Here is an 18756-nt window from a genome sequence, read left to right as displayed (position 1 = left end):
TCCAGTCCAAAATTGTCATGCCCTTCACTCGCTAACTTCCCTTCGTCTCGTTCACTCGGATGTACGTCATTGCGAGTGCCCACTACTGGCGGAAACTGCAATGGGCTGAACTGGAACGTCCTAAGCCCTTGATCACTTGGAATCAGCTGTGGAGTTGATTTATTATTTACATTTTTTTCCCTTTAATAATTTGTTTAATGCAGCATCCAAATGTTTATAGGTGTGTTTGGGTTGTTTTAAATAAAAAAAATATATATAATTAATATATCATAGAGTTGTCTGTGTGGTGGTGATTAGACTAGATATGTGGTGACGTCACAATCGTACTGCATTGTGGGACATATAGGTGCCTGAAGTGTACATATGAAGCAGACTCGCTCCCTCGGTCAAAATCGAGGGAACGAGGGTCTGTCCATATAAACTTCCCTCGTCCACTTCACGAAGTGGAACGCACTTCAAAATGGCGGCAGGGATTCCCCCAAGGAGAAGTGCTTAGGGAAGTTCGCAAGTGCGTGTCTAAAAGTGGACTGGAACGCAGCACTAGACTCAATATGGTCTTATCACTTCCACCTGTGTGTCATTGCCCTTGTTAACTCTGTCCATTAAGCCCTGTTTATTCATTCATTCTCTTTGTATGTGTCACGTTGCATTTCTGAGCACTCTCGCTTCTCCAGTGTTTTGGTTTTGACCTTCTGACCTTCTGCCCTTCTGCCCTTCTGCCTAATTTCCGGATTTCTCTGTTTGCCTGTGCTTTCTACCCTGTTGCTTGTTTTGGACTATAGTTTCCTTGTGGTTTTGCCCCTTGCCTGTTAGTCATATGGATTACGATTTTGGATTACCCCTAATCAGAGCTGTGTTTGAATCCTCAACCTTTGTGTCTCGGGTTTGTGACATTAACATTGAATAAATATGTTTTCGTCAGGTTATTATTAATCACTCAGACCTCTTTATCTAAACATCTAACCGTTGGACTTCCAAACCCACCATTGTTTGTAGTTTTTAACACTCTTTATCTGTGTTTGTGGTTCTGATTGAATCCTTGTCCAACGCACAATGGGTTGTGGACAATATTAGCCGTTAGAGTGTGGATCTGCACTTTGGATTTTAACTGGTAAAAGTAGACCATCCGGGTATCTTTGGAATACTAATTTCAACACACTACGATTTGGCACACACTGGCTGCGTCTGAATTTGCATAGAATTTGCATACTCCCTTGAGTAGGTACTTATTTTGAATAATTAATTACTTTAATTATTAAAGTATTATTAAAGACCGCTAAAAAATATGTTCTAATGTGAATGTCCAATGTTGTCATTATCATGTGACCTACCAGCGCCAGTTATGTCGCTTCACTGCCATTCATAAATCCTCTCCCGTGGCCTCATGGGATAGTAAAGTGTCCATCATATGGTGGACTTCAGAATCTTGCTGGAAGAAGTAGGTCATCCGGGTACTTTTTGCCTACTTTTTTATGAATATTGTGAATTTGGACATACTTCCTTTGTCACACTGTTTTTCGCCTACTATATACAGTAGTCAACATTTGAAGTGGATCAAAAAAGTTCATCAAAGTTGTCCTAAGACAAGAATGGGTATTGTTCAAAATTCATGTATAACTTTGATGAAAGGTTTATATCCACTTGACTACTGTAGTAGGAAGTATGCGATATCGGATGCAGCCTAATTCTAAATTTGAGTAATATTTAGGACGGATAGTCTGTTTCGATGGTTGTCGATTTAACTACGCACGTGTCTCTAGTTTTGTTAATTATCTAGTCCTGTGTATTTAAGCCTTTTTAGTTTTCTCAGTGTTCGGTCATGTCTTTAGTTTACGTGGATGTGTGATCTATTTGTATAGTTAATAAAGTCTGTTCTTGCTTTGTTCTCCATCGTTCGTGTAATTCATTTCAACCCCACTTGCCACTCCTAGTTTCAGTGAATGGAAAAGTTTGAAAATGAGCATAAATACTGGGGGTGTCTTCAAATATTGTCTTCGACAATTGCAGGCCTTGGAGTCAGAAAGGTTTAGATCCGCTGCTCTAAGAACCTTTTTCAGTGTATTTGAAAAATCTTATTGTGCTCTCAAGGTCAACTAATATTTCAAGTGCATCAAAACCATTTTCCTGTGATGAGGAAGTCTTCAGACAAAGAGCTTGATAGCTCTTGCATGGATTTATGGGTCTAAATTAGCATGTTCTACAAAGAACTTTTTTTAAAAGGTGCCAATAGGTTTACCAAAGGATTCTGCTGGCGTGGCAAACCCAGGAACCCCAAAGTGTAGTTTACTGTCCAGACATAACCTATGTAGACCTGTATCACCTCAGTGTCCTCACAGAAAGGAAAGAGGAACAGACAGGGAAATCAACATTCAGTACACATGAAGGCCTTAGTGAGTTGCCTCCAATCTTCCAAATCCAATATGCTCTTCAGGGTACTCTTAGTAGTCTTTTCTTTATTCTTTAAGATATTTATTATGGAAGAGTTCACCCTTTCTGACCAGTAAACAACAGCTTAAAGACAATATTGTGGATGTATGTTCATCCTTGAGCGATAAAGAGGTTTGTTTCATTCACTGAGTGTGACATTCATCAAAAGGGTGAGATAAATCAGTGGACATAGCCTGAAAGTGATTGTTTGTTGGTTTAGCTGGTCGTGTGGGAGCGTGTCACGTTTATCTGTCAAAGTGTGTATTTACTCTTGCTAAAAGTTACTTTCTGTCTTAGGATGCTGAGTTTAATTGTGGTGTGTTGAGATGTGTCGGCTCACTCTTGCCATATAACAGGCACTTTGTTACAGTATTCGACTTGGCACTGTACATCTGTATGTGGAGAAGAGTGTATCCACGAGGCCTGTCACTTGATGTGGGGGTAAGTGTGTGAGCTCTTTTGGCATCAATGGAATTGGGTGAAAGGTCATTTTTTCTGCGGAATTCTACCCAGTATTCAAGACACTCAATACGATCCAGATGTGTGTGTGCATGTATGGCAGCTCCACTCCTCCCTCGCCATCACACCATCACAAAACCCCCTCCTCCAGACTTTCCCCCATCTTTATATTCCCCCTTCTATCTCACTACCTCTTTCATAACCTCTACAGTAAGTGTCAGGGAAAGATGGAGCGATCTCTGCTTGTGTCTCTTCTGTGTGTGTGGGCCCTCAGCAGCCTGGCTGCAGCATCAGGTGAGCGTGTTAGTGTGCGTGGGTGGCTGAGCGAAAATGAAAGGATTATGGATGGCTTTCCATGTAAAACTGTTTTTTTCAATGATTTGTTAATGAATATTGAATGAATGACAGCCCATTTGATAGATTTTTGCCTTAGAGACTCTAATTTTAAACTGGAGGTTCAGTATTTATTATTCATATTTTGTTTTTAAAGAAAGTGTGATCTTTTTTCATTTATTTGAAAATACATTTTGAGTCTCCATCACATTGTTTATGAAATTTCGATTCAGCCAAAAATGAATATTCAGTCATTATTTACTTAACTGTATGTTACTCCCAACCTGCATGGTTAATTTATTCTGTGAAACACATAATATATTTTGAAGAATGATTCAACTGTTTTTGCCAATTCAATGAAAGTCAATGGGGTCCAAAACAACTTCAGACTCCACTGACTTTTATTGTAGGATAAAAAAAAAAATAGACATTTAAAAATAATATAAAATAAAAAAATATATATATATTTGTATTATACATACATGTACAACTGTCTCTTTAAAATATGTCCGTTTTTTAATTTGATCATTTTCTACTATCATCCCCTCCCTTTCACATATTGCCTTGAGAATCTGTTTCTTAGAGCTAGTTTTCCATGAAATACGTAACACACAAACATCCTGCTATTTTATGGCATGGATTAAATAGTTAGACAGACAAAAATGTACACTGTATTTAAAATGTGTTGATGACATTGACGCTATGTATGCACTCTCTTATGCTTACCAAGGTTGCATTAATTTGATCAAAATACAGTAAAAACTGTAAAATTGTGAAGTATTACATTACACTGAAGACTGGAGTAATGATACTGAAAATTCAGCTATGCCATCACAGGAAAAAATTACACCTTAAAATATATTAAAATAGGAAACCATTATTTTAAATTGTAAAAAATATGTCACAATATTACTGTTTTTCTGTATTTTTCATAAAAATTAATGCAACCGTAAGCATAAGAGACTTCTTTCAAAAATATATATATATTTTTACCTATTCTGATCCTTTGACCGGTAGTAAGTGTGTCAGCTCAACTGCCTGTGAAACAAATTATGATCTGCATATTGTCTTCATTTCTGTACAGTGGATGTAACAGAACAGTGCCCAGAGAGAATACTGGGTAATGAGAGAAGACAAACATGCCCAAAAAAGTGTCAGCAAGATAAAGACTGTGTCAACAAACGTCAGTGTCTCTGCGACGGGCAGTGTGGACTCAGCTGTGTGGCCCCAGGTCAGAGCTAGAAACCCCATAATGCATTTATTATGAACCTTAAGAGCAAATAAACCTAAAAAATGTACTAAATCTATAATATATTATAAGGCAGTGTCCAGAGTTGTCATGTGAGTATTCTTTGTGAACAGGTCGTACGTGTCCGTGGCCTCTCCCACCTGCAAAAAATTTGGATGTAGTTCTCCTTTCCCCTTTGCCCTCTTTCTCTGCGCTGCTAGAGGTTCGTTGTAAGCCTGGGTACACCATGCATAACGGGCTGGACGCTACAATACGCCGCTGCCAGGGTGACCGACAGTGGAGTGGAGATGAGCCTGTTTGTACAGGTAGAAATGAGTAAACATATTTTAACTGTTATGTATTGTTTTTTTTTTTTTTACAGTTTTTACAAAACATATTGTTTCAAAGCAGCTTTACAGAAAATGACATCAGTCCTGTTGGGTCAGGTTGACCTCATCTTGTTTGCAAACCATCAAGTTATTGTCAGGATTATGCAATTTAGGATTACTTCATAGCATCAATATTATGGTGGTGATATTTAGCGCAGCCAGCCATGAATGCAAGAAAAAAAGAGAAGTATGTGTCAATGTCTGCATAATAATGCATTTTTGGATGCATGACTGTTATGGAACAAAAGCTTGGAGCTTGTGGACCTGGGTCAGCGCTTATTTCTGGATGGTGGGGTTTTAGTCTAAAGACTCCAGCTCTGTGGAGAGGAGGCGTAAATCGGCAGAGCTCCAGGCTGCAGCATTCCCAGTATCACCCCCTCTGCAACACATGCACACATTCAAACACTCATTTCCTGGAGTAACATGAGAGGTATTTCTAGGAATGAGCTGTCAAAAGAGCCGAGGTGTGGGCGTTTGGGGTCTGTGAGATATGCCCTGCAATACTCTATTATCTGCAGATCAGTGAATATTTAACAAGCAGAGACAGGCATGTAGATATGCTGGATTCACACACAAAGTTTAAGCGCATTCAAAGCTGAATTGATGTACAATGGAAGTTTGGTGTGTGTGCATGTTGACTGTATGATTTCCTCCCCCTTCATTAATCAGTCATCCTCACCAAAGAGGGAGAGATTCGATACATACTGTAACTGCATGAGTCAACTGCACAAGAGGGAATGTGAGAACAGCTTGTTCCAGATGGATTTTTCTGATAAAACTTTCTGTTTTATCATTTACATTCTGTCCATCCATCATCTGGGTACCTGCTCAGCCACGCGGTGACCTGTGAATCCATTTGTTAACCCTTTTTACCTATCTGTTCATTCACCTAGTCATGTATTGTATGTTACCACATCTAGTGCAGTGGATAAAAGCTCCATGCCATTGGACAGGGTCATCCATTCGGATTCCTTTACCGACAATGTATCAAAAATCAGGGAAGCTGAATAACGGAGGGCTTTTGACCGTAAATTCTCTTCCCTTACACCGCCTAAGCTCTTGTTTTGAACTTATACGGTGAAAAAAGGCGCTTACCACCCTTAAACCATGCATGAGAACATTTAAATTATGTAAAACTTATTTTTGTCTGTTTGTTAAGAAATGCATAAAAATGCAATGTAATATTTACAATGACCTGCTTGAATAAACATTTTGTATGTTTTTAAAATCTACATTAATACTTTTGCGTTGCCCCAAGATATGCATTCTCTTGCAAAGCTTTTGCGTTCCCCCAAGAAACTTGTGTTTGCTTACAAAACGTTTGTATTCTTCCGCTAAAGTATTGCGTTTCTCTGAAAAACGTTTATGGTTACTCATGTAACCCTGGTTCCCTGAGATAACGGGAATGAGCATTGAGTCAGATTTAGCTGAAGCTTATGGGGAAAACAAAAAAACAAATGGCGTTTCAGCCCACCAAAAAGGGCGGGGTTGTGACTGCCTATATAAGTCACGCAGAAACGTCGTCATTCAGAATCTTTCGACTGAGTCGCAGCTAGCATGACTCGCCGGGCAGCAAAGGTAGCACGGCAAGCTACGCAATGCTCGTTCCCGTTATCTCAGGGAACCACTGTTACGTGAGTAACCATAAACGTTCTCTTTCGATACAGTTCACTCGCATTGTGCTCAATTGAGGGCCCCTAGACCAACTGCATAGGGAGAGGCTCCCTAGACCTGCTACACAGTCCATAAGTGTCTGAGAATGACATCACCCATGCTTGAAGAGCAGGGATGTCCAGGATGTAAAATCTGACAAAGGTGGACGGTGAGGACCAGCCGGCCGCCGCACAGATTTTTGCGAGAGAGACTCCCCTGGACCACGCCCAAGGGACCAGGTCTCTGACACAGCCGTGGGTCACCTTGAGAACGTGACTACCTATGCACCACGCATGGGGTGAGACGAGACCTTTTAACCAGAGCTGGAGTGGTCGCATGTGGAGCAGGCCCAGCGGAATGATAGAGGAAGCTGCCGCCATGAGGTCCAGCAGTTTTTGAAACCTCTTGAGGGGGTGAAAGGACCCCACTTTGGACGAGGTGGCCATGCTCCTGATTTTCAAGGCGCGTTCTTGTGAGAGCCAAGCCTTCATTTGGGTGAGTTGAAGACTCCTCCCAGAAATGAAATTCGTTGGCTGGGGAGCAGCAAGCTCAAAGTTGACCCTGAAGCCCAAGTCCTCCAGATGGCTGAGGAGCTGGGATCTGTGGGTGCATAGCTCCTGTGTCGATTGGGCTATAAGTAGCCAACCATCGAGATAGTTGAGTATGTTGATTCCCTTCTGTCTCAGAGGGGAGAGAGCCGCTTCTACGCGCTTCGTAAAAGAATGCGGAGCTAGAGAAAGTCAGAATGGAAGGACTGTATATTGGTATGCCACCCCCTCTAAATGAAATCTCAAGAACGGCCTGTAATAGGGGGCTATCTGTATATCTAATAAGCATTTAGATATTGAATTTGCGCAAGGATTTGTTTGATAGTTAACATTCTGAAGGGCCATCTCATGCTGGATCTGTCCCCGTTGTTTTAAAAAGTAATCACAGAAAGCAAAATAAGGCATTAGCATGACCACATCCTGCTAGCCAGGCCTTTCTAGTGTACCAGCTATGGGAGAAGCCTCGCACGGACTGCTTCCCTTTATCGTTAGCCTGCTGTTTGATAGATTCTCTTGCAATGCTTTTGCGTTGCTTTGGTCTGGCTCATGGGGGCCCGAGCGCCCTATATTGGCCAGCCGCCCCTGGCATAGACTGAACTTCAGCTCTGAGGACATGCGAACTGAGATCGTCTGAGACCGATGTTTGAATCATGCCCCTGAAGCGGGGCGGTCTACGAGCGAATTGGAGCAACCTCGTTCTATTATCCCCCAAATCCAGCTCAACACTCCGGGGATGGCCCGTCAAGCCTGGAGTGGAATGGCAAATGGTTGAAGTACTACAGGCTGTGTCCCGTGCTAAGGAGGGAAAACAGTACCTTTTACAGCATTGAGAGGAGGAAAAATGTTCTTTTTGTGAAAATGGTTTGATTGGGTGCAAAAATGGTTTGGGTGCGCAAACTGGTGGGACGGGCCCAGAACCGGCAACAATTACATCGATTCTAGCACCCTGAACTGAAGAGGGGACTGGAAGACGAGCACGCTTTGAGGGTGGTCCGGCCTCAGTGGGACGGTGGGACCTTTTTCTCCGTCCTGAGGCATCAGGACTGCTCGGCTGCACGGGGTCCAGATCTAGCTTGGGAAGAGGCCCTTGACGCTTCAGATATGGGTAGCATTTGGCTGGGTGAGGAATTGCTTGACTTCCAGCTGGGGCTGAACGGGTGCTGAGACTGGCCTGGGTCGCTGCTGGGTTGGCAGGGCCGTCTTGGAGCGACTGGAGGCAGTGGTGGAGCTGGTTCTTTTAGGCAAGAAGTGACGCATAGCCTGCAATGACTTCTGGGCCTTGATGTAGCATTCTGCGAAGCCGTCCACCACGGAGGCGAAGAAGCCCGATGGGGAGACAGGGGATCAAGAAGAGTCCTGTCAGCGTCTTTAATCTCAGTGAGATTGACCCACAAGTGGTGCTTCAGCACCACTAGACTGGCCATAGCAAATAGGAACAGTGGACGCGTGCCACATCTTAGTGAGTTCCTGGTGGACCTCCGGAAAGAATGGGGCTGGACACTGGCGAGGGTTTTTCTGGCACCGCCCCGGCTGCAGGAACCATTCGTTGAGTTGGCTGCGGACGGGCTCTTCTGGGGCCGACCAGTCCAAGCTGAGCTCTTCGACAGCTTTAGTGAGGACTCACAAAAGCTCTGAGTCCATGCAAGGGCGTGCTTTATCACTGTTTATGCAGCAGGGGAGTGGAGTCATCACCGGTGTTTGTTCACTCTTCGCAGTCAGAGGCGACCAGAGACATAGAGTCTAGTTCTTCCTCAGACCCGCCAAATGGGACCATGCTTCAGTCTTCTTCAGAACAGCGAGATGGTCTTTGTGCTGAAGGAGAAAGATTCTGACTGATGGTATTTCTGCGTGACTTATATAGACAGTCAACCCTGCCCTTTTGGCGGGCTGAAATGCCACGCACAGACGTGAACCAATCAGGCTTCAGGATTCTGAGAAAACAGGAGTTTTCCCCATGTAGGTGTCAGCTTATGCACCAAAGTAATTTTTTATCTTCTAACTCCTTCAGTATTTGGATTTACGGATTTTTGGCTGTTTTTGATAAGCCTATTATTTCTTAGGAAACAAAAACTGCTTTACTAATCAAAGTCACCCAATCAAAGTTGTGGTGCAACTAACATACAGTAACATGCAGAAAAAAAACAAAAAAAAAAAAAACGTAAAACATGAAATGATACCACAGAGAGCCCCCTGCAGACCCTCATGACTGTGTGTCAGGGTCAATAAGTCTCTTGTAATATCAGATAATTTGACCATTTTATGACAAACAAGGTTAGTTCCGATTTGTAAAATGTCAATGGACACCCCAAAAACGGAATATGTATGAATTAATAATTCACGATATTTTAATTAAAAATGGAAAATATGTTACTACTTTTTACTTGTTTTATTTACTTGTTTTTCAAAGTTCAAAGTTTTTCAAAACACGAATACAAAGTGTACATTTCAAAGGACTTGACCAAATCAATTTAGCATTTAAATGCATTCTCAAGTCAAGAGATAAATAAGCTATTTTGATTTAGGTGGAGGTCTTGGAGCAGAGCCGGTTCTGGTGCCTGAGGTTTCCTGTTCTTTGCCTGATGATGATGATCTGCTCTCTCTGCAGGGCAGTGCTACTGTGGGATCCACCATCCAGTATCAATGTGCATCTGGGTGAGATTGAAGAGAAAAATAAAACTGGAAAGAGAAACCTGTGACTGATTTATACTATACAACAGAATGTCTCTTTTTATTATAATTATGCAATCTACACACCTTGTCCTTTTCCCCATACAGATCTGTGTTGATTGGAAATAGTGAGAATATCTGTCATGAGAACCAGACGTGGCAAAACCCTCACCCCATCTGTCGCCGTAAGTGTGTGTGTCTGTCTCCTCCTCCGCATGGGAATGACTGAGACAGAGATCTTGCTAAAAGGAAATAGCAGGTGTATTAGAATGTATGCTTGAGTGGAAGATGTTGATTCAAACTGCTAAAGAGATATTGTGTAGCTACAATTGCACAAAATGGTGCGAAGTAATGAAAGAGAGATGAGAGGGACAGCGGGAGAGAGAAGAGCAATAAAGACTGTGTGGGTTTGACAGTAGGCGGGTAGGGCACTATGTGTAAATGATTTTTTTTGAGTGTGTAGAGCTAGTGGAGCTTCACTAAAATGCCGGTTTCACTAAATTATTCTGGTGCAATGATGCCCCCTGTTGGATCAACATCATTTTTGCAGCCATGCTTGTTTTAAAGGCTTATTCCATTACGAAGTTATGCTCAATCGATTCGATAGCACCGTAATTTTGACTGGTCCTTTCTTTTCTTTTAAAAAATGCAAAGAATGTGCGTTAGGCTATTGTGAGGCGCTTTAAGTAAGACCGATCTGTAGAATGTAGAAAGAACCTCACCCTGGTTCTAAGCCTAAACTTGACATGAATGTAAACTTCAGTACATAAACTTTAAACCCTCAAATCTGATTGGTTGATTGGAAAGTTGTTCCAGGATCAACAAAGATGTTGATCCAGGAACATGTGGTACTTGGTGAAATCACGTTTGAGGGTTTACAGTTTATGTCAAAGGCCATATATTTAGGGATAAGTTATGGGTAGGGTTAGGTTTAACAACATTTTCAGACAGGAATGTTGTTCCAGGATGAACAAAACATATTGATCCAGGAATACTTGGCAAAATCATAATGACCATAAAATCTTTACAGCTCAAATAATACACACATTATAACACAAAAAGTTATAATACATGATGTCGATTGAGCACAGGATTATTCCTTTAAGAGTTTTCACATTAGACTTAATAAGGTTTTTAAACTGTAATTCTGCAAGCACATTTATGTGTACATAAGTGTGTGCATATGTTTGTTATCAGGTGTGGTTTGTCCTCCTCCTAAAGAGGTTGACCGTGGACACCTGGTGGCTGTCCAGAGAAATGAATATGAAGTTGGTGACACAATTTATTACCTTTGCAAGAAAACCTTCTTGTTGGATGGACCAAATCAAGTGACTTGCCTACCTAATGGGACATGGAGTGCAGAGCCTGCTTGCCGGGGTAAGAAAAGCTGGTAACAACACAATACATTCAGTCATTGTGGCTGTGTTGAACTTTTGCATTGAGCATTTTTATTTTCTTCAATGTAAGGTTTGGAGTGTTTTGGTTTCCAGCCGTGAATAATAAATCTCCTTTCCTTTTTGTCATGACAAAAATCTCCCATCATTCTCTTCACCATTTCTTCCCTTGCCCTTCCGATCAGCCCGTTGTCCAGTCCCAGCTCAACGCAGCAGGGTGATTGTGGGAGCACTAAAGCGCTGGCCATATGATCTGACGGATGGTGTGGTTGCCCATGGAGAGAATGTGACGTTTTTCTGTAAACATCCAGAAAAACATTGCAGCTTCACTGCCACGGAGGTCTGCGTAGATGGACAGCTCAAGGCACCTAGTTGCTACCTTGGTACATAATTTCCACCACATTTAGACACATAATAATTTACACTTAAAAATAACCCTGCATCACCTTCATCTACCTCTTTTCTTTTTAGACCCAACCTGGCTGCAGTTCAAGCTTTTCCCTCATCGACTGGTTTCTGAGATTGATACATGTGATTCTGCTGACCTTGAGTAAACTCATCTAATTATGACAACACATTTTATATGTTGGCACACACAGCTCTCTTATCACTTTGGAGGAGAGAAACAGTTGTTTTATTAACGTGCCACTACATTTTTATTTTGGACTGGATCTCAGGATCTCACAGTTATGCCTCATTTAACTCTTCTCTCTTCTATTTTGTATGTTGCATTGACAAAGTTACCTTAAACAGAGTTTGTATCATATCTGATGTATGCAGACACCCTCATACTTGCTTGAGGTCGCAATTGTCATAAGCTGCCATCTTTTGTTGTGTTTTGTGGCCATACTAAGTGTAAAAGTGCTTTTTTAGTTACAGCATTTATGTTTATCTTGTTATAATATTTTATTTCTTTGTTAAAGGGATTGTTCACCCAAAAATGAAAATTCTGTCATCGTTTACTCACCCAAGTTGTTCCAAACCTGTATGAGTTTCTCTCTTCTGTTGATGGTATAGACATTGACTAGGAAAAAAAATATTTATGGATGTCAATGGGGCCCATCAACTGTCTGGTTACTGACATTCTTCAAAATATCTTATTTTGTGTTCAGCAGAAGAAAGAAACTCATACAGGTTTGGAACAACATGAGGGTGAGTAAATGATGACAGAATTTTCATTTTTGGGTGAACTATCCCTTAAAAAAATTATTTCTGCTAACTGATACATTTGTCAATACCACAATCAAGAAAGCACAGACCAAAGGTGATCTCTGAAGTACAGATGCTCTCTAATTATACTGTATTCCAAAAGCAGTTTTATAGAGTTAACTGATTTTTGACTGGACTGCTGTTTATAAGAAAAGAGTAAACTTGGGAATATTATTGCATAAAAGCTTTGCTGATATACAGCCATGCTGAATTGTGCTTTCATAAGGATTCAGTTTTGCATTGTGCGAACTTCATAATAAATAATCTTTGAATGTAGGTTTTTTTTTCATCTCTCTTTCTACAATAAAGAAATTGGAAACCGTTTGTTGTCATTAAAAGTACTGATTTTATTTTACTTGGTAAGTCTGTATAAATGATTTAGATTGAACAAAGAAATGTTTGAGTCATACTCAAAACTTAAACGAAAGTTAGAAAACTTAAATAAGTAAAACTTAAAACTTAAATGCATACAAATAAATGTTTGAGCCCTAGACCTCAAAACTTATAAAATACAGAAAATACACAAATATTTGTTTAAATTAAGCTCTATTTTTTTTGCATTGTGACATTATTTCATGGATCCCCTTGCATTTGTGTAACTGAAATGTATAAATATTGACTTAATACAGTAATGAAAATGGATTAACAATTAGATTATACAATTAATAATGGACTCGTTGTGACATTATACTTTTTTTGTATTATTTCAAACCAGCATATATTAAATTCAGCACAAAAAATGTAAAAAAATAAAAAACTTTTAATGTGCTCAATATAAATGTGCTTTTAAAAAAAAAGAAAAAAAAAAAAAGAATTCCTTTTAGTTATACAATTTATTTCCATTTAATTTTTGGGTGAAATTTGACCTGTAGACAGTTAAAGTGAGATTCACCCTTAGGTTTATGTTTTATTTTAATCATCTCATAAACATACGGACAAATACACAACTAAAGTTATGTTCAAAATGTTCAGTCCTAAACGAGTCCAGGTCGGACGTAGAAAACTGCAACACCACGACATCCCCCCCTCCCCGCTCTCTCGCGCTCAACCTCTCCGCCCAGTCATTCATTCATATTTGGTCTTCCGGAAGTATCTCAGGGTCGGGCCAGTCAGTGCCTGCGCGAGCTGACTCGTGGGGTGAGAACAGTTTCATATTCAATATTTCAGTTATAAAGAAGCAATGTGTGCGAATGGCTGTAAGCTTTTAGGAAGAAATGTATGTTCTTGTGAGTAGCAGATAAAGAGCGTTTGTTGTCTTGGAAAGTTTGAAATAGGGTTTCCAAAGCAGCAGTGTGTGAGCGCTGTCACTGGCTCGAACCCTCGGTACACATAAAATGGCTGGTCGCAGGTTCGAGCGCAGTCAGTGTTTTGACCAAAATATGGGAATAATTCAAGTGTATACATACCTACGTTATGGAAGGATATGTCCCTCAGACAAATAGCCTACTTTTGGTCATATAATGGCACGGGTTCGACTCACTGTCTGGACCCCGCAGACATCAAACGCGGTGTTTGGTTTTATATATTTGTTCTTTAAACGAATCTCCGACGCTTAATGGCGTCGCATGTCCCCGTGTTGATCTCTAACTCTCCCACAGTGCTGCATGGCTGACTGTACGGACAAAGGCGTTGGTGTCAAACCCTGAGCCATGCGCGCTGACAGATGAACGTACTTAATTTGTGATGAAAACCACAGGGAGGAGGAGTGGACCTGCTACCATGACAGCGCGACGTTCAAGCTCATTGCGTTGCGTTCTTAAAAACGGCATGGCATTTGAGCACTTTTTCCAAATATTACACAGATATTGAATGTTGTAACTATTATAGGTCAGAACTGTTCCTTAGCTTGGCTAACTAGTGTTGGCGTCCTGTCAAGATTTTCATTTCCAAAGAATTTGTCTGCTTTTAGTGTTTGTAATATTGTTAAATGTGAGAACTTTGTGTTTATGCAACACAATCTAAAACCTTTAATAACAAATTGCAATCATATTGTGTCATTGATATTAAAAATAAAGTACTGGTGGATTTCTCGGTTTAGGCTAATTATAGGCTATTGTGTATAAATAGTAGGCTATGCCATAATAACATGTAATAATGCTGTTTCTAAAAATAAAGTGGTTTATTGTTTTAATTTACTGTCAGAAGTGTTATAAAAAAATGCTGTTAGTTTTGTATTGTTGACATATTAGAGGTTGATACAAATGAAAACAACTGCTAAAATATGATCCACCAACCGTGTCCTGAAATGTGATTTAAGCTTTCGAAATATATTAGCCTAATACTAGATTTGTTGACCTATTGGACCATAACAACACAACTAGAGAAAGTTGATAATAACAGTATCCTGTAGTTTAGGAGGGTTCAGGATACACCTGAGAAAATAATGTACTAAATTAGTAAGTGATTGTTAAATTCCGATATAAAATATTTTTAAGCTTTTAAAAATAACCTGTCAAGAAGTTTGTGTTCTTGTTGTTTTTTGCTCAGGGATGTCGTCATTGTCAACATCTGATCTTACTGTTGAATGTATGTTTTAGTAGGCATCAGTATTAAATTAAAATAACTTGAAATTTAATCATGTTGCTGTTAACAATGATGAAAATTTGTTTATTATTTTTATATTACCATTACATTATTAGCACTAATCCCTAGATGAAATATAATTACAGATTCTTATCAAGGCGCCCTATATCGCCTCCTCTGTTTGCTCTGTTTAACTGCATCTGCAGCTGTCTGTTGTTTTTAATTCAATATGTTATGATTCTGTTATGCTTTTGAAGTATAAGTGCTTCATAAATGCTTGTAAACCAACCTCTTATAGATCAGAAAATGAACAAATGATTATAAAAAAAATTCTTAGCCACATCAAAACTTAGTATCCATTTTTATGCACTATATGATGCTGTCTTTTTATATTTAATTTTAAATACACAACATTAAACATTTATTAAATATATTATTAAATAATGTTTTTAAAAAATGTATTATATATGAATATATAAAGTGGCTATAACTTTAAAAATGTGATTATTAGTAAAAGATGCAGTTAATTTGTACATTTCGACAGCACAAATGTTTTCTGAAGAATTGTTACCTTAACATTTGAGATCTGTCTTTGTTTTCTAAGTTTTGCTATTTCTATTATAGAATTCAGAATCATATTTGTCTTTTTTTTTCTTTTCAGATTGATGCCTTAGATGAGTAGAAGGTCCTGACTGAGGGCAGTGCCAGAGATATGGGTGAAAATCAGCAGTTACGTCAGATGGACAATGAAATGGATATGGTGCCATTACTTGGATTATGCAAGATTCTGTGGCCCTGCCAGGCAATATTTCAATGTTCTCTCAGGTTATAATGAACTGACTTACTCCACAAGTACTGAATAATATGATTTCTTCTCTACTGGTGAATGTACAGAGGTTGCTATGCGCAAACAACACGCATTGGACGGGATAGGTGAGACCATTCCACATATTAAGTGGACTGACCTTTCTGCAACCAAAGATTGCCAAATGTCTGTGGGTCAAGAGGGCGAATTATCAGACGAGAGGCTCTCATTGAGGACAGAATCTAAGAACAAAGATGTGTTTCTTGTTCCAGCACAAGAGCAGACAGAAGTTGTAAAGGATTACAGCAAGCAGAACCCTGTGAGCAGTGAGCAGAACTCACCAAAATATGAATCAGATTCAAACCAGACGATTCCTCTTGAAAACCAGACTGTTAAAAATAAATTTCTTACTTTTGATGAGAATACAAGGAGTCTACCAACAAACATGCAGCTGATACCCAAGATGGAGTCTGTTAACGCTAGGACCGAAGTTTGTGAAGTCACAACCAAAGCTACAAACATTGCGAAGATCTCAACCAATGATTTACTAGAGATTAAAGTTCAACAACAATCTATTTTAAATAAAAGTTTTCATAATGATAAACCACCATCACCTGCTGGAGGCAACCACACAAGCAAGGAGTTGTGCACTAATAATAAGACACATGTTGTTGATGTGGCACATGCTAGAGAAAGTAAACTTGGGATGGACATAAATCCAAACAAAAGATTAGAATATAGTAAAGACTGCACTGAAAATTATAAAACACAAATTCTATGTAATATAAGAGAGGAGAGACTTGATTTTGGAAGGAATACTGCAATGGCAAGAGCAGGAGATTCTTCGGGACGAAATGAAGGGGATGAGGTATTAGATTTAAGCCTCCCAAAAAAGAAAGACAGAAATAATGAGAGGCAGAGCGAATGGGTTGTAGACCCTGAATATGAAGGTTCACTTCATATGGAAGTTGATGAAATTGAGGATGAGCCTCAACATATAGAAGTGGAGCAGGAGGACGATAATGAAATGTGCTGGATTCCATTAGTAAGTGAAGCTCATACATATCTCCCACAGTATTGGGATGGACATTTGTCCTCCCCTGCGCTTGAACCCATGCCAAATCCATCGTACCCCACCGTCATAACCCCAGATCCGATGGATACACTACTTATAGATGACCAGGGGATTCCTTACACACTCACTCCAGATGGACATAAAGTCCCACAAATTGATAATATACAACATGCTGAGGGGCTTTCTGAACAAACAGTTCTAAGCCCAAGGCAAGCTGAAGATAAGCCCTCTTCCTTTGCTGATGTTGCGGATATTGCAGACTCAGGACTGCAGACACAACCCAATTCACTGTGTCCAAATATGTCTCTAGGTCATGTCTCAGTGAAAGCCTCACAAGTTGCCCCAAACCTTAAGCCAACATCTTCTGTAGCTCTCGCTAAACCCTCCATCATACCTGCTGTGTCTGACTTGGCATCAGTTCCAATTCAGATTTTGGCTAATACTACAGGGTCAAACACTCCCATTCTTCTTCTTCCTCCATCTCAGCTTCAGTCGCTTTCCTCATCAGCTTCTAAGGCTAGCCCAGGGCTAATTACCCTTTCTTTACCGATTCCTCTTAGTCAGAACACTCAGTCCTCCTCCATGTTCCTAGTTTTGTCATCTCCGGTGTCCTCAGCTCAGAGTTCATCCTCTCCTGGTCAATTATCTCAGATTTCCCCCTCTTCCACTGTTCCCTCAGCTACTTGTCCACTTGATTTGGGATCTACATTAAGTTCATGTCCATCACTTCTTAGCCTCAGCACGGTTTCCTCTGCTACAGCTACAGACATCTCAGGATTGAATAACCCCTCTAATCTTCCTGCTAGCCCTACCTCATCAACTGCTTCCTCTAGCACTTCCACAGTGACCTCTACAAGTCCAACCAAGCAATTCAGCACTGATGCCTACTCCGACACACCAGTGCCCACTTCCTTTCGGGAGGCTCTTCTCAGATTGGCTGTGTCTGTGGAGAAGAAACAAGAAAACAAGCCTGAGATTCATTCGGTCACTACTCCATCCTCATGTTCTGAAGCAACTAAGTCGGATTCCTCTTCCACAGTTCATGAGAGTAAAAACCACCAGACAGAGATAAACTGTGACGGTGACGCTGAGTCTACCTCGGTAGACCAAACAGACGCATTAGATACCATCTCTTCCACATCACCCCTTCGTCCCATATCACCCATAAATCCCATCAATCACCCAAAGAACCAAGACCCACAAGCATTAGGCCCACGTCGCATTCTTTACTGTCAGTACTGTCCGCGGGTCTTCTACTATCTTTCAGACCTTGAGCGCCATTCCATCACACACTCCCAAAGCAAACCCCATGTATGTCATCTTTGTGGCAAGGCGTTCAAAAGATCAAGCCATCTTGAGCGACATAAACACATCCATACAGGTCAGAGAAACTTTGTGTGCCAACTTTGCCCGAGGCGTTTTCGTGAATCAGGGGAGCTAATGAGACACCAGAGAGTGCACACCGGTGAGAAACCTTTTCAGTGCTTAATATGCCACATGCGTTTTGCAGAGCGCAACACACTGCGACGCCACACAAAGCGCAAGCACCAAGGCCAGCATCTGGAGGCGATGGGTATGAAGGTGAAACCAGAAAGTGGAGAGATTTCCCTCGCTGGTGTACAAGGAGAGTCAGAAGAGAATGCAGAGTGGTACAGTTCAACAGTTCCTGAAATGGAGTCTGACAGTGACACAGGGGGGGAATGAACTACATGAGGGCATGAAAAAACATATTTTTTTTTTTTTTTTTTTTTTTTTTTAAGTTTCAAGACAAGTATAGTTGTAAATACATTTATTGATAGAACAATTCCATACTTCTCACAAGACTGAAGACTCATATATAATTGTCTATATTTCATTCCATTAACCCTCGAGACCTTTACTGGTGATGACTGAATCCTGCAATATTCACTTCAGATTCATTCTAATAAGCTTTAGTTATTGAGATAGACCACTTGATAAAAAACATTTGTTTCAATTATTCATCTTGAATAACTTTGAATTACCATTATTTGTTACTTATTGTTCTCATTTCAGTTTTTCGCATGT

At 40.3% G+C, this 18756-nt stretch overlaps 2 protein-coding genes across 2 annotated transcripts; both read left to right on the top strand.

Annotated features, from left to right (window-relative positions):
* The first annotated feature begins 2963 nt into the window (after positions 1-2963).
* On the top strand, positions 2964-12631 carry ntd5 (ntl-dependent gene 5). Its single transcript, XM_081388116.1, has 8 exons — positions 2964-3180; positions 4304-4450; positions 4582-4773; positions 9560-9689; positions 9813-9889; positions 10902-11081; positions 11284-11481; positions 11570-12631. Exons 1-8 carry the CDS (start codon positions 2967-2969, stop codon positions 11650-11652), a joined length of 1221 nt encoding a protein of 406 aa, XP_081244242.1. The 5' UTR covers positions 2964-2966; the 3' UTR covers positions 11653-12631.
* Positions 12632-13362: 731 nt separating this feature from the next.
* Positions 13363-18541, top strand: LOC308704048 (uncharacterized protein). Its single transcript, XM_081388115.1, has 2 exons — positions 13363-13444; positions 15492-18541. Exon 2 carries the CDS (start codon positions 15733-15735, stop codon positions 18412-18414), a length of 2682 nt encoding a protein of 893 aa, XP_081244241.1. The 5' UTR covers positions 13363-13444; positions 15492-15732; the 3' UTR covers positions 18415-18541.
* The last annotated feature ends 215 nt before the right edge of the window (positions 18542-18756 follow it).

The sequence above is a fragment of the Scardinius erythrophthalmus genome (genome assembly GCF_964197995.2).
Source record: "Scardinius erythrophthalmus genome assembly, chromosome: 16".
Taxonomy (NCBI): Eukaryota; Metazoa; Chordata; class Actinopteri; order Cypriniformes; family Leuciscidae; genus Scardinius; species Scardinius erythrophthalmus.
Note: the sequence above shows the minus strand (reverse complement) of the source record. Positions and strands in the feature narration are given on the sequence as shown.

Coding starts and splice junctions, on each gene's coding strand:
- LOC308704048 (XM_081388115.1), top strand. CDS start 15,733: ATGCGCAAACAACACGCATTGGACGGGATAGGTGAGACCATTCCACAT.
- ntd5 (XM_081388116.1), top strand. CDS start 2,967: ATGTGTGTGTGCATGTATGGCAGCTCCACTCCTCCCTCGCCATCACAC. Junction 3,181..4,303: donor CAGCCTGGCTGCAGCATCAG/GTGAGCGTGTTA, acceptor ATTTCTGTACAG/TGGATGTAACAGAACAGTGC. Junction 4,451..4,581: donor ACTCAGCTGTGTGGCCCCAG/GTCAGAGCTAGA, acceptor CTTTGTGAACAG/GTCGTACGTGTCCGTGGCCT.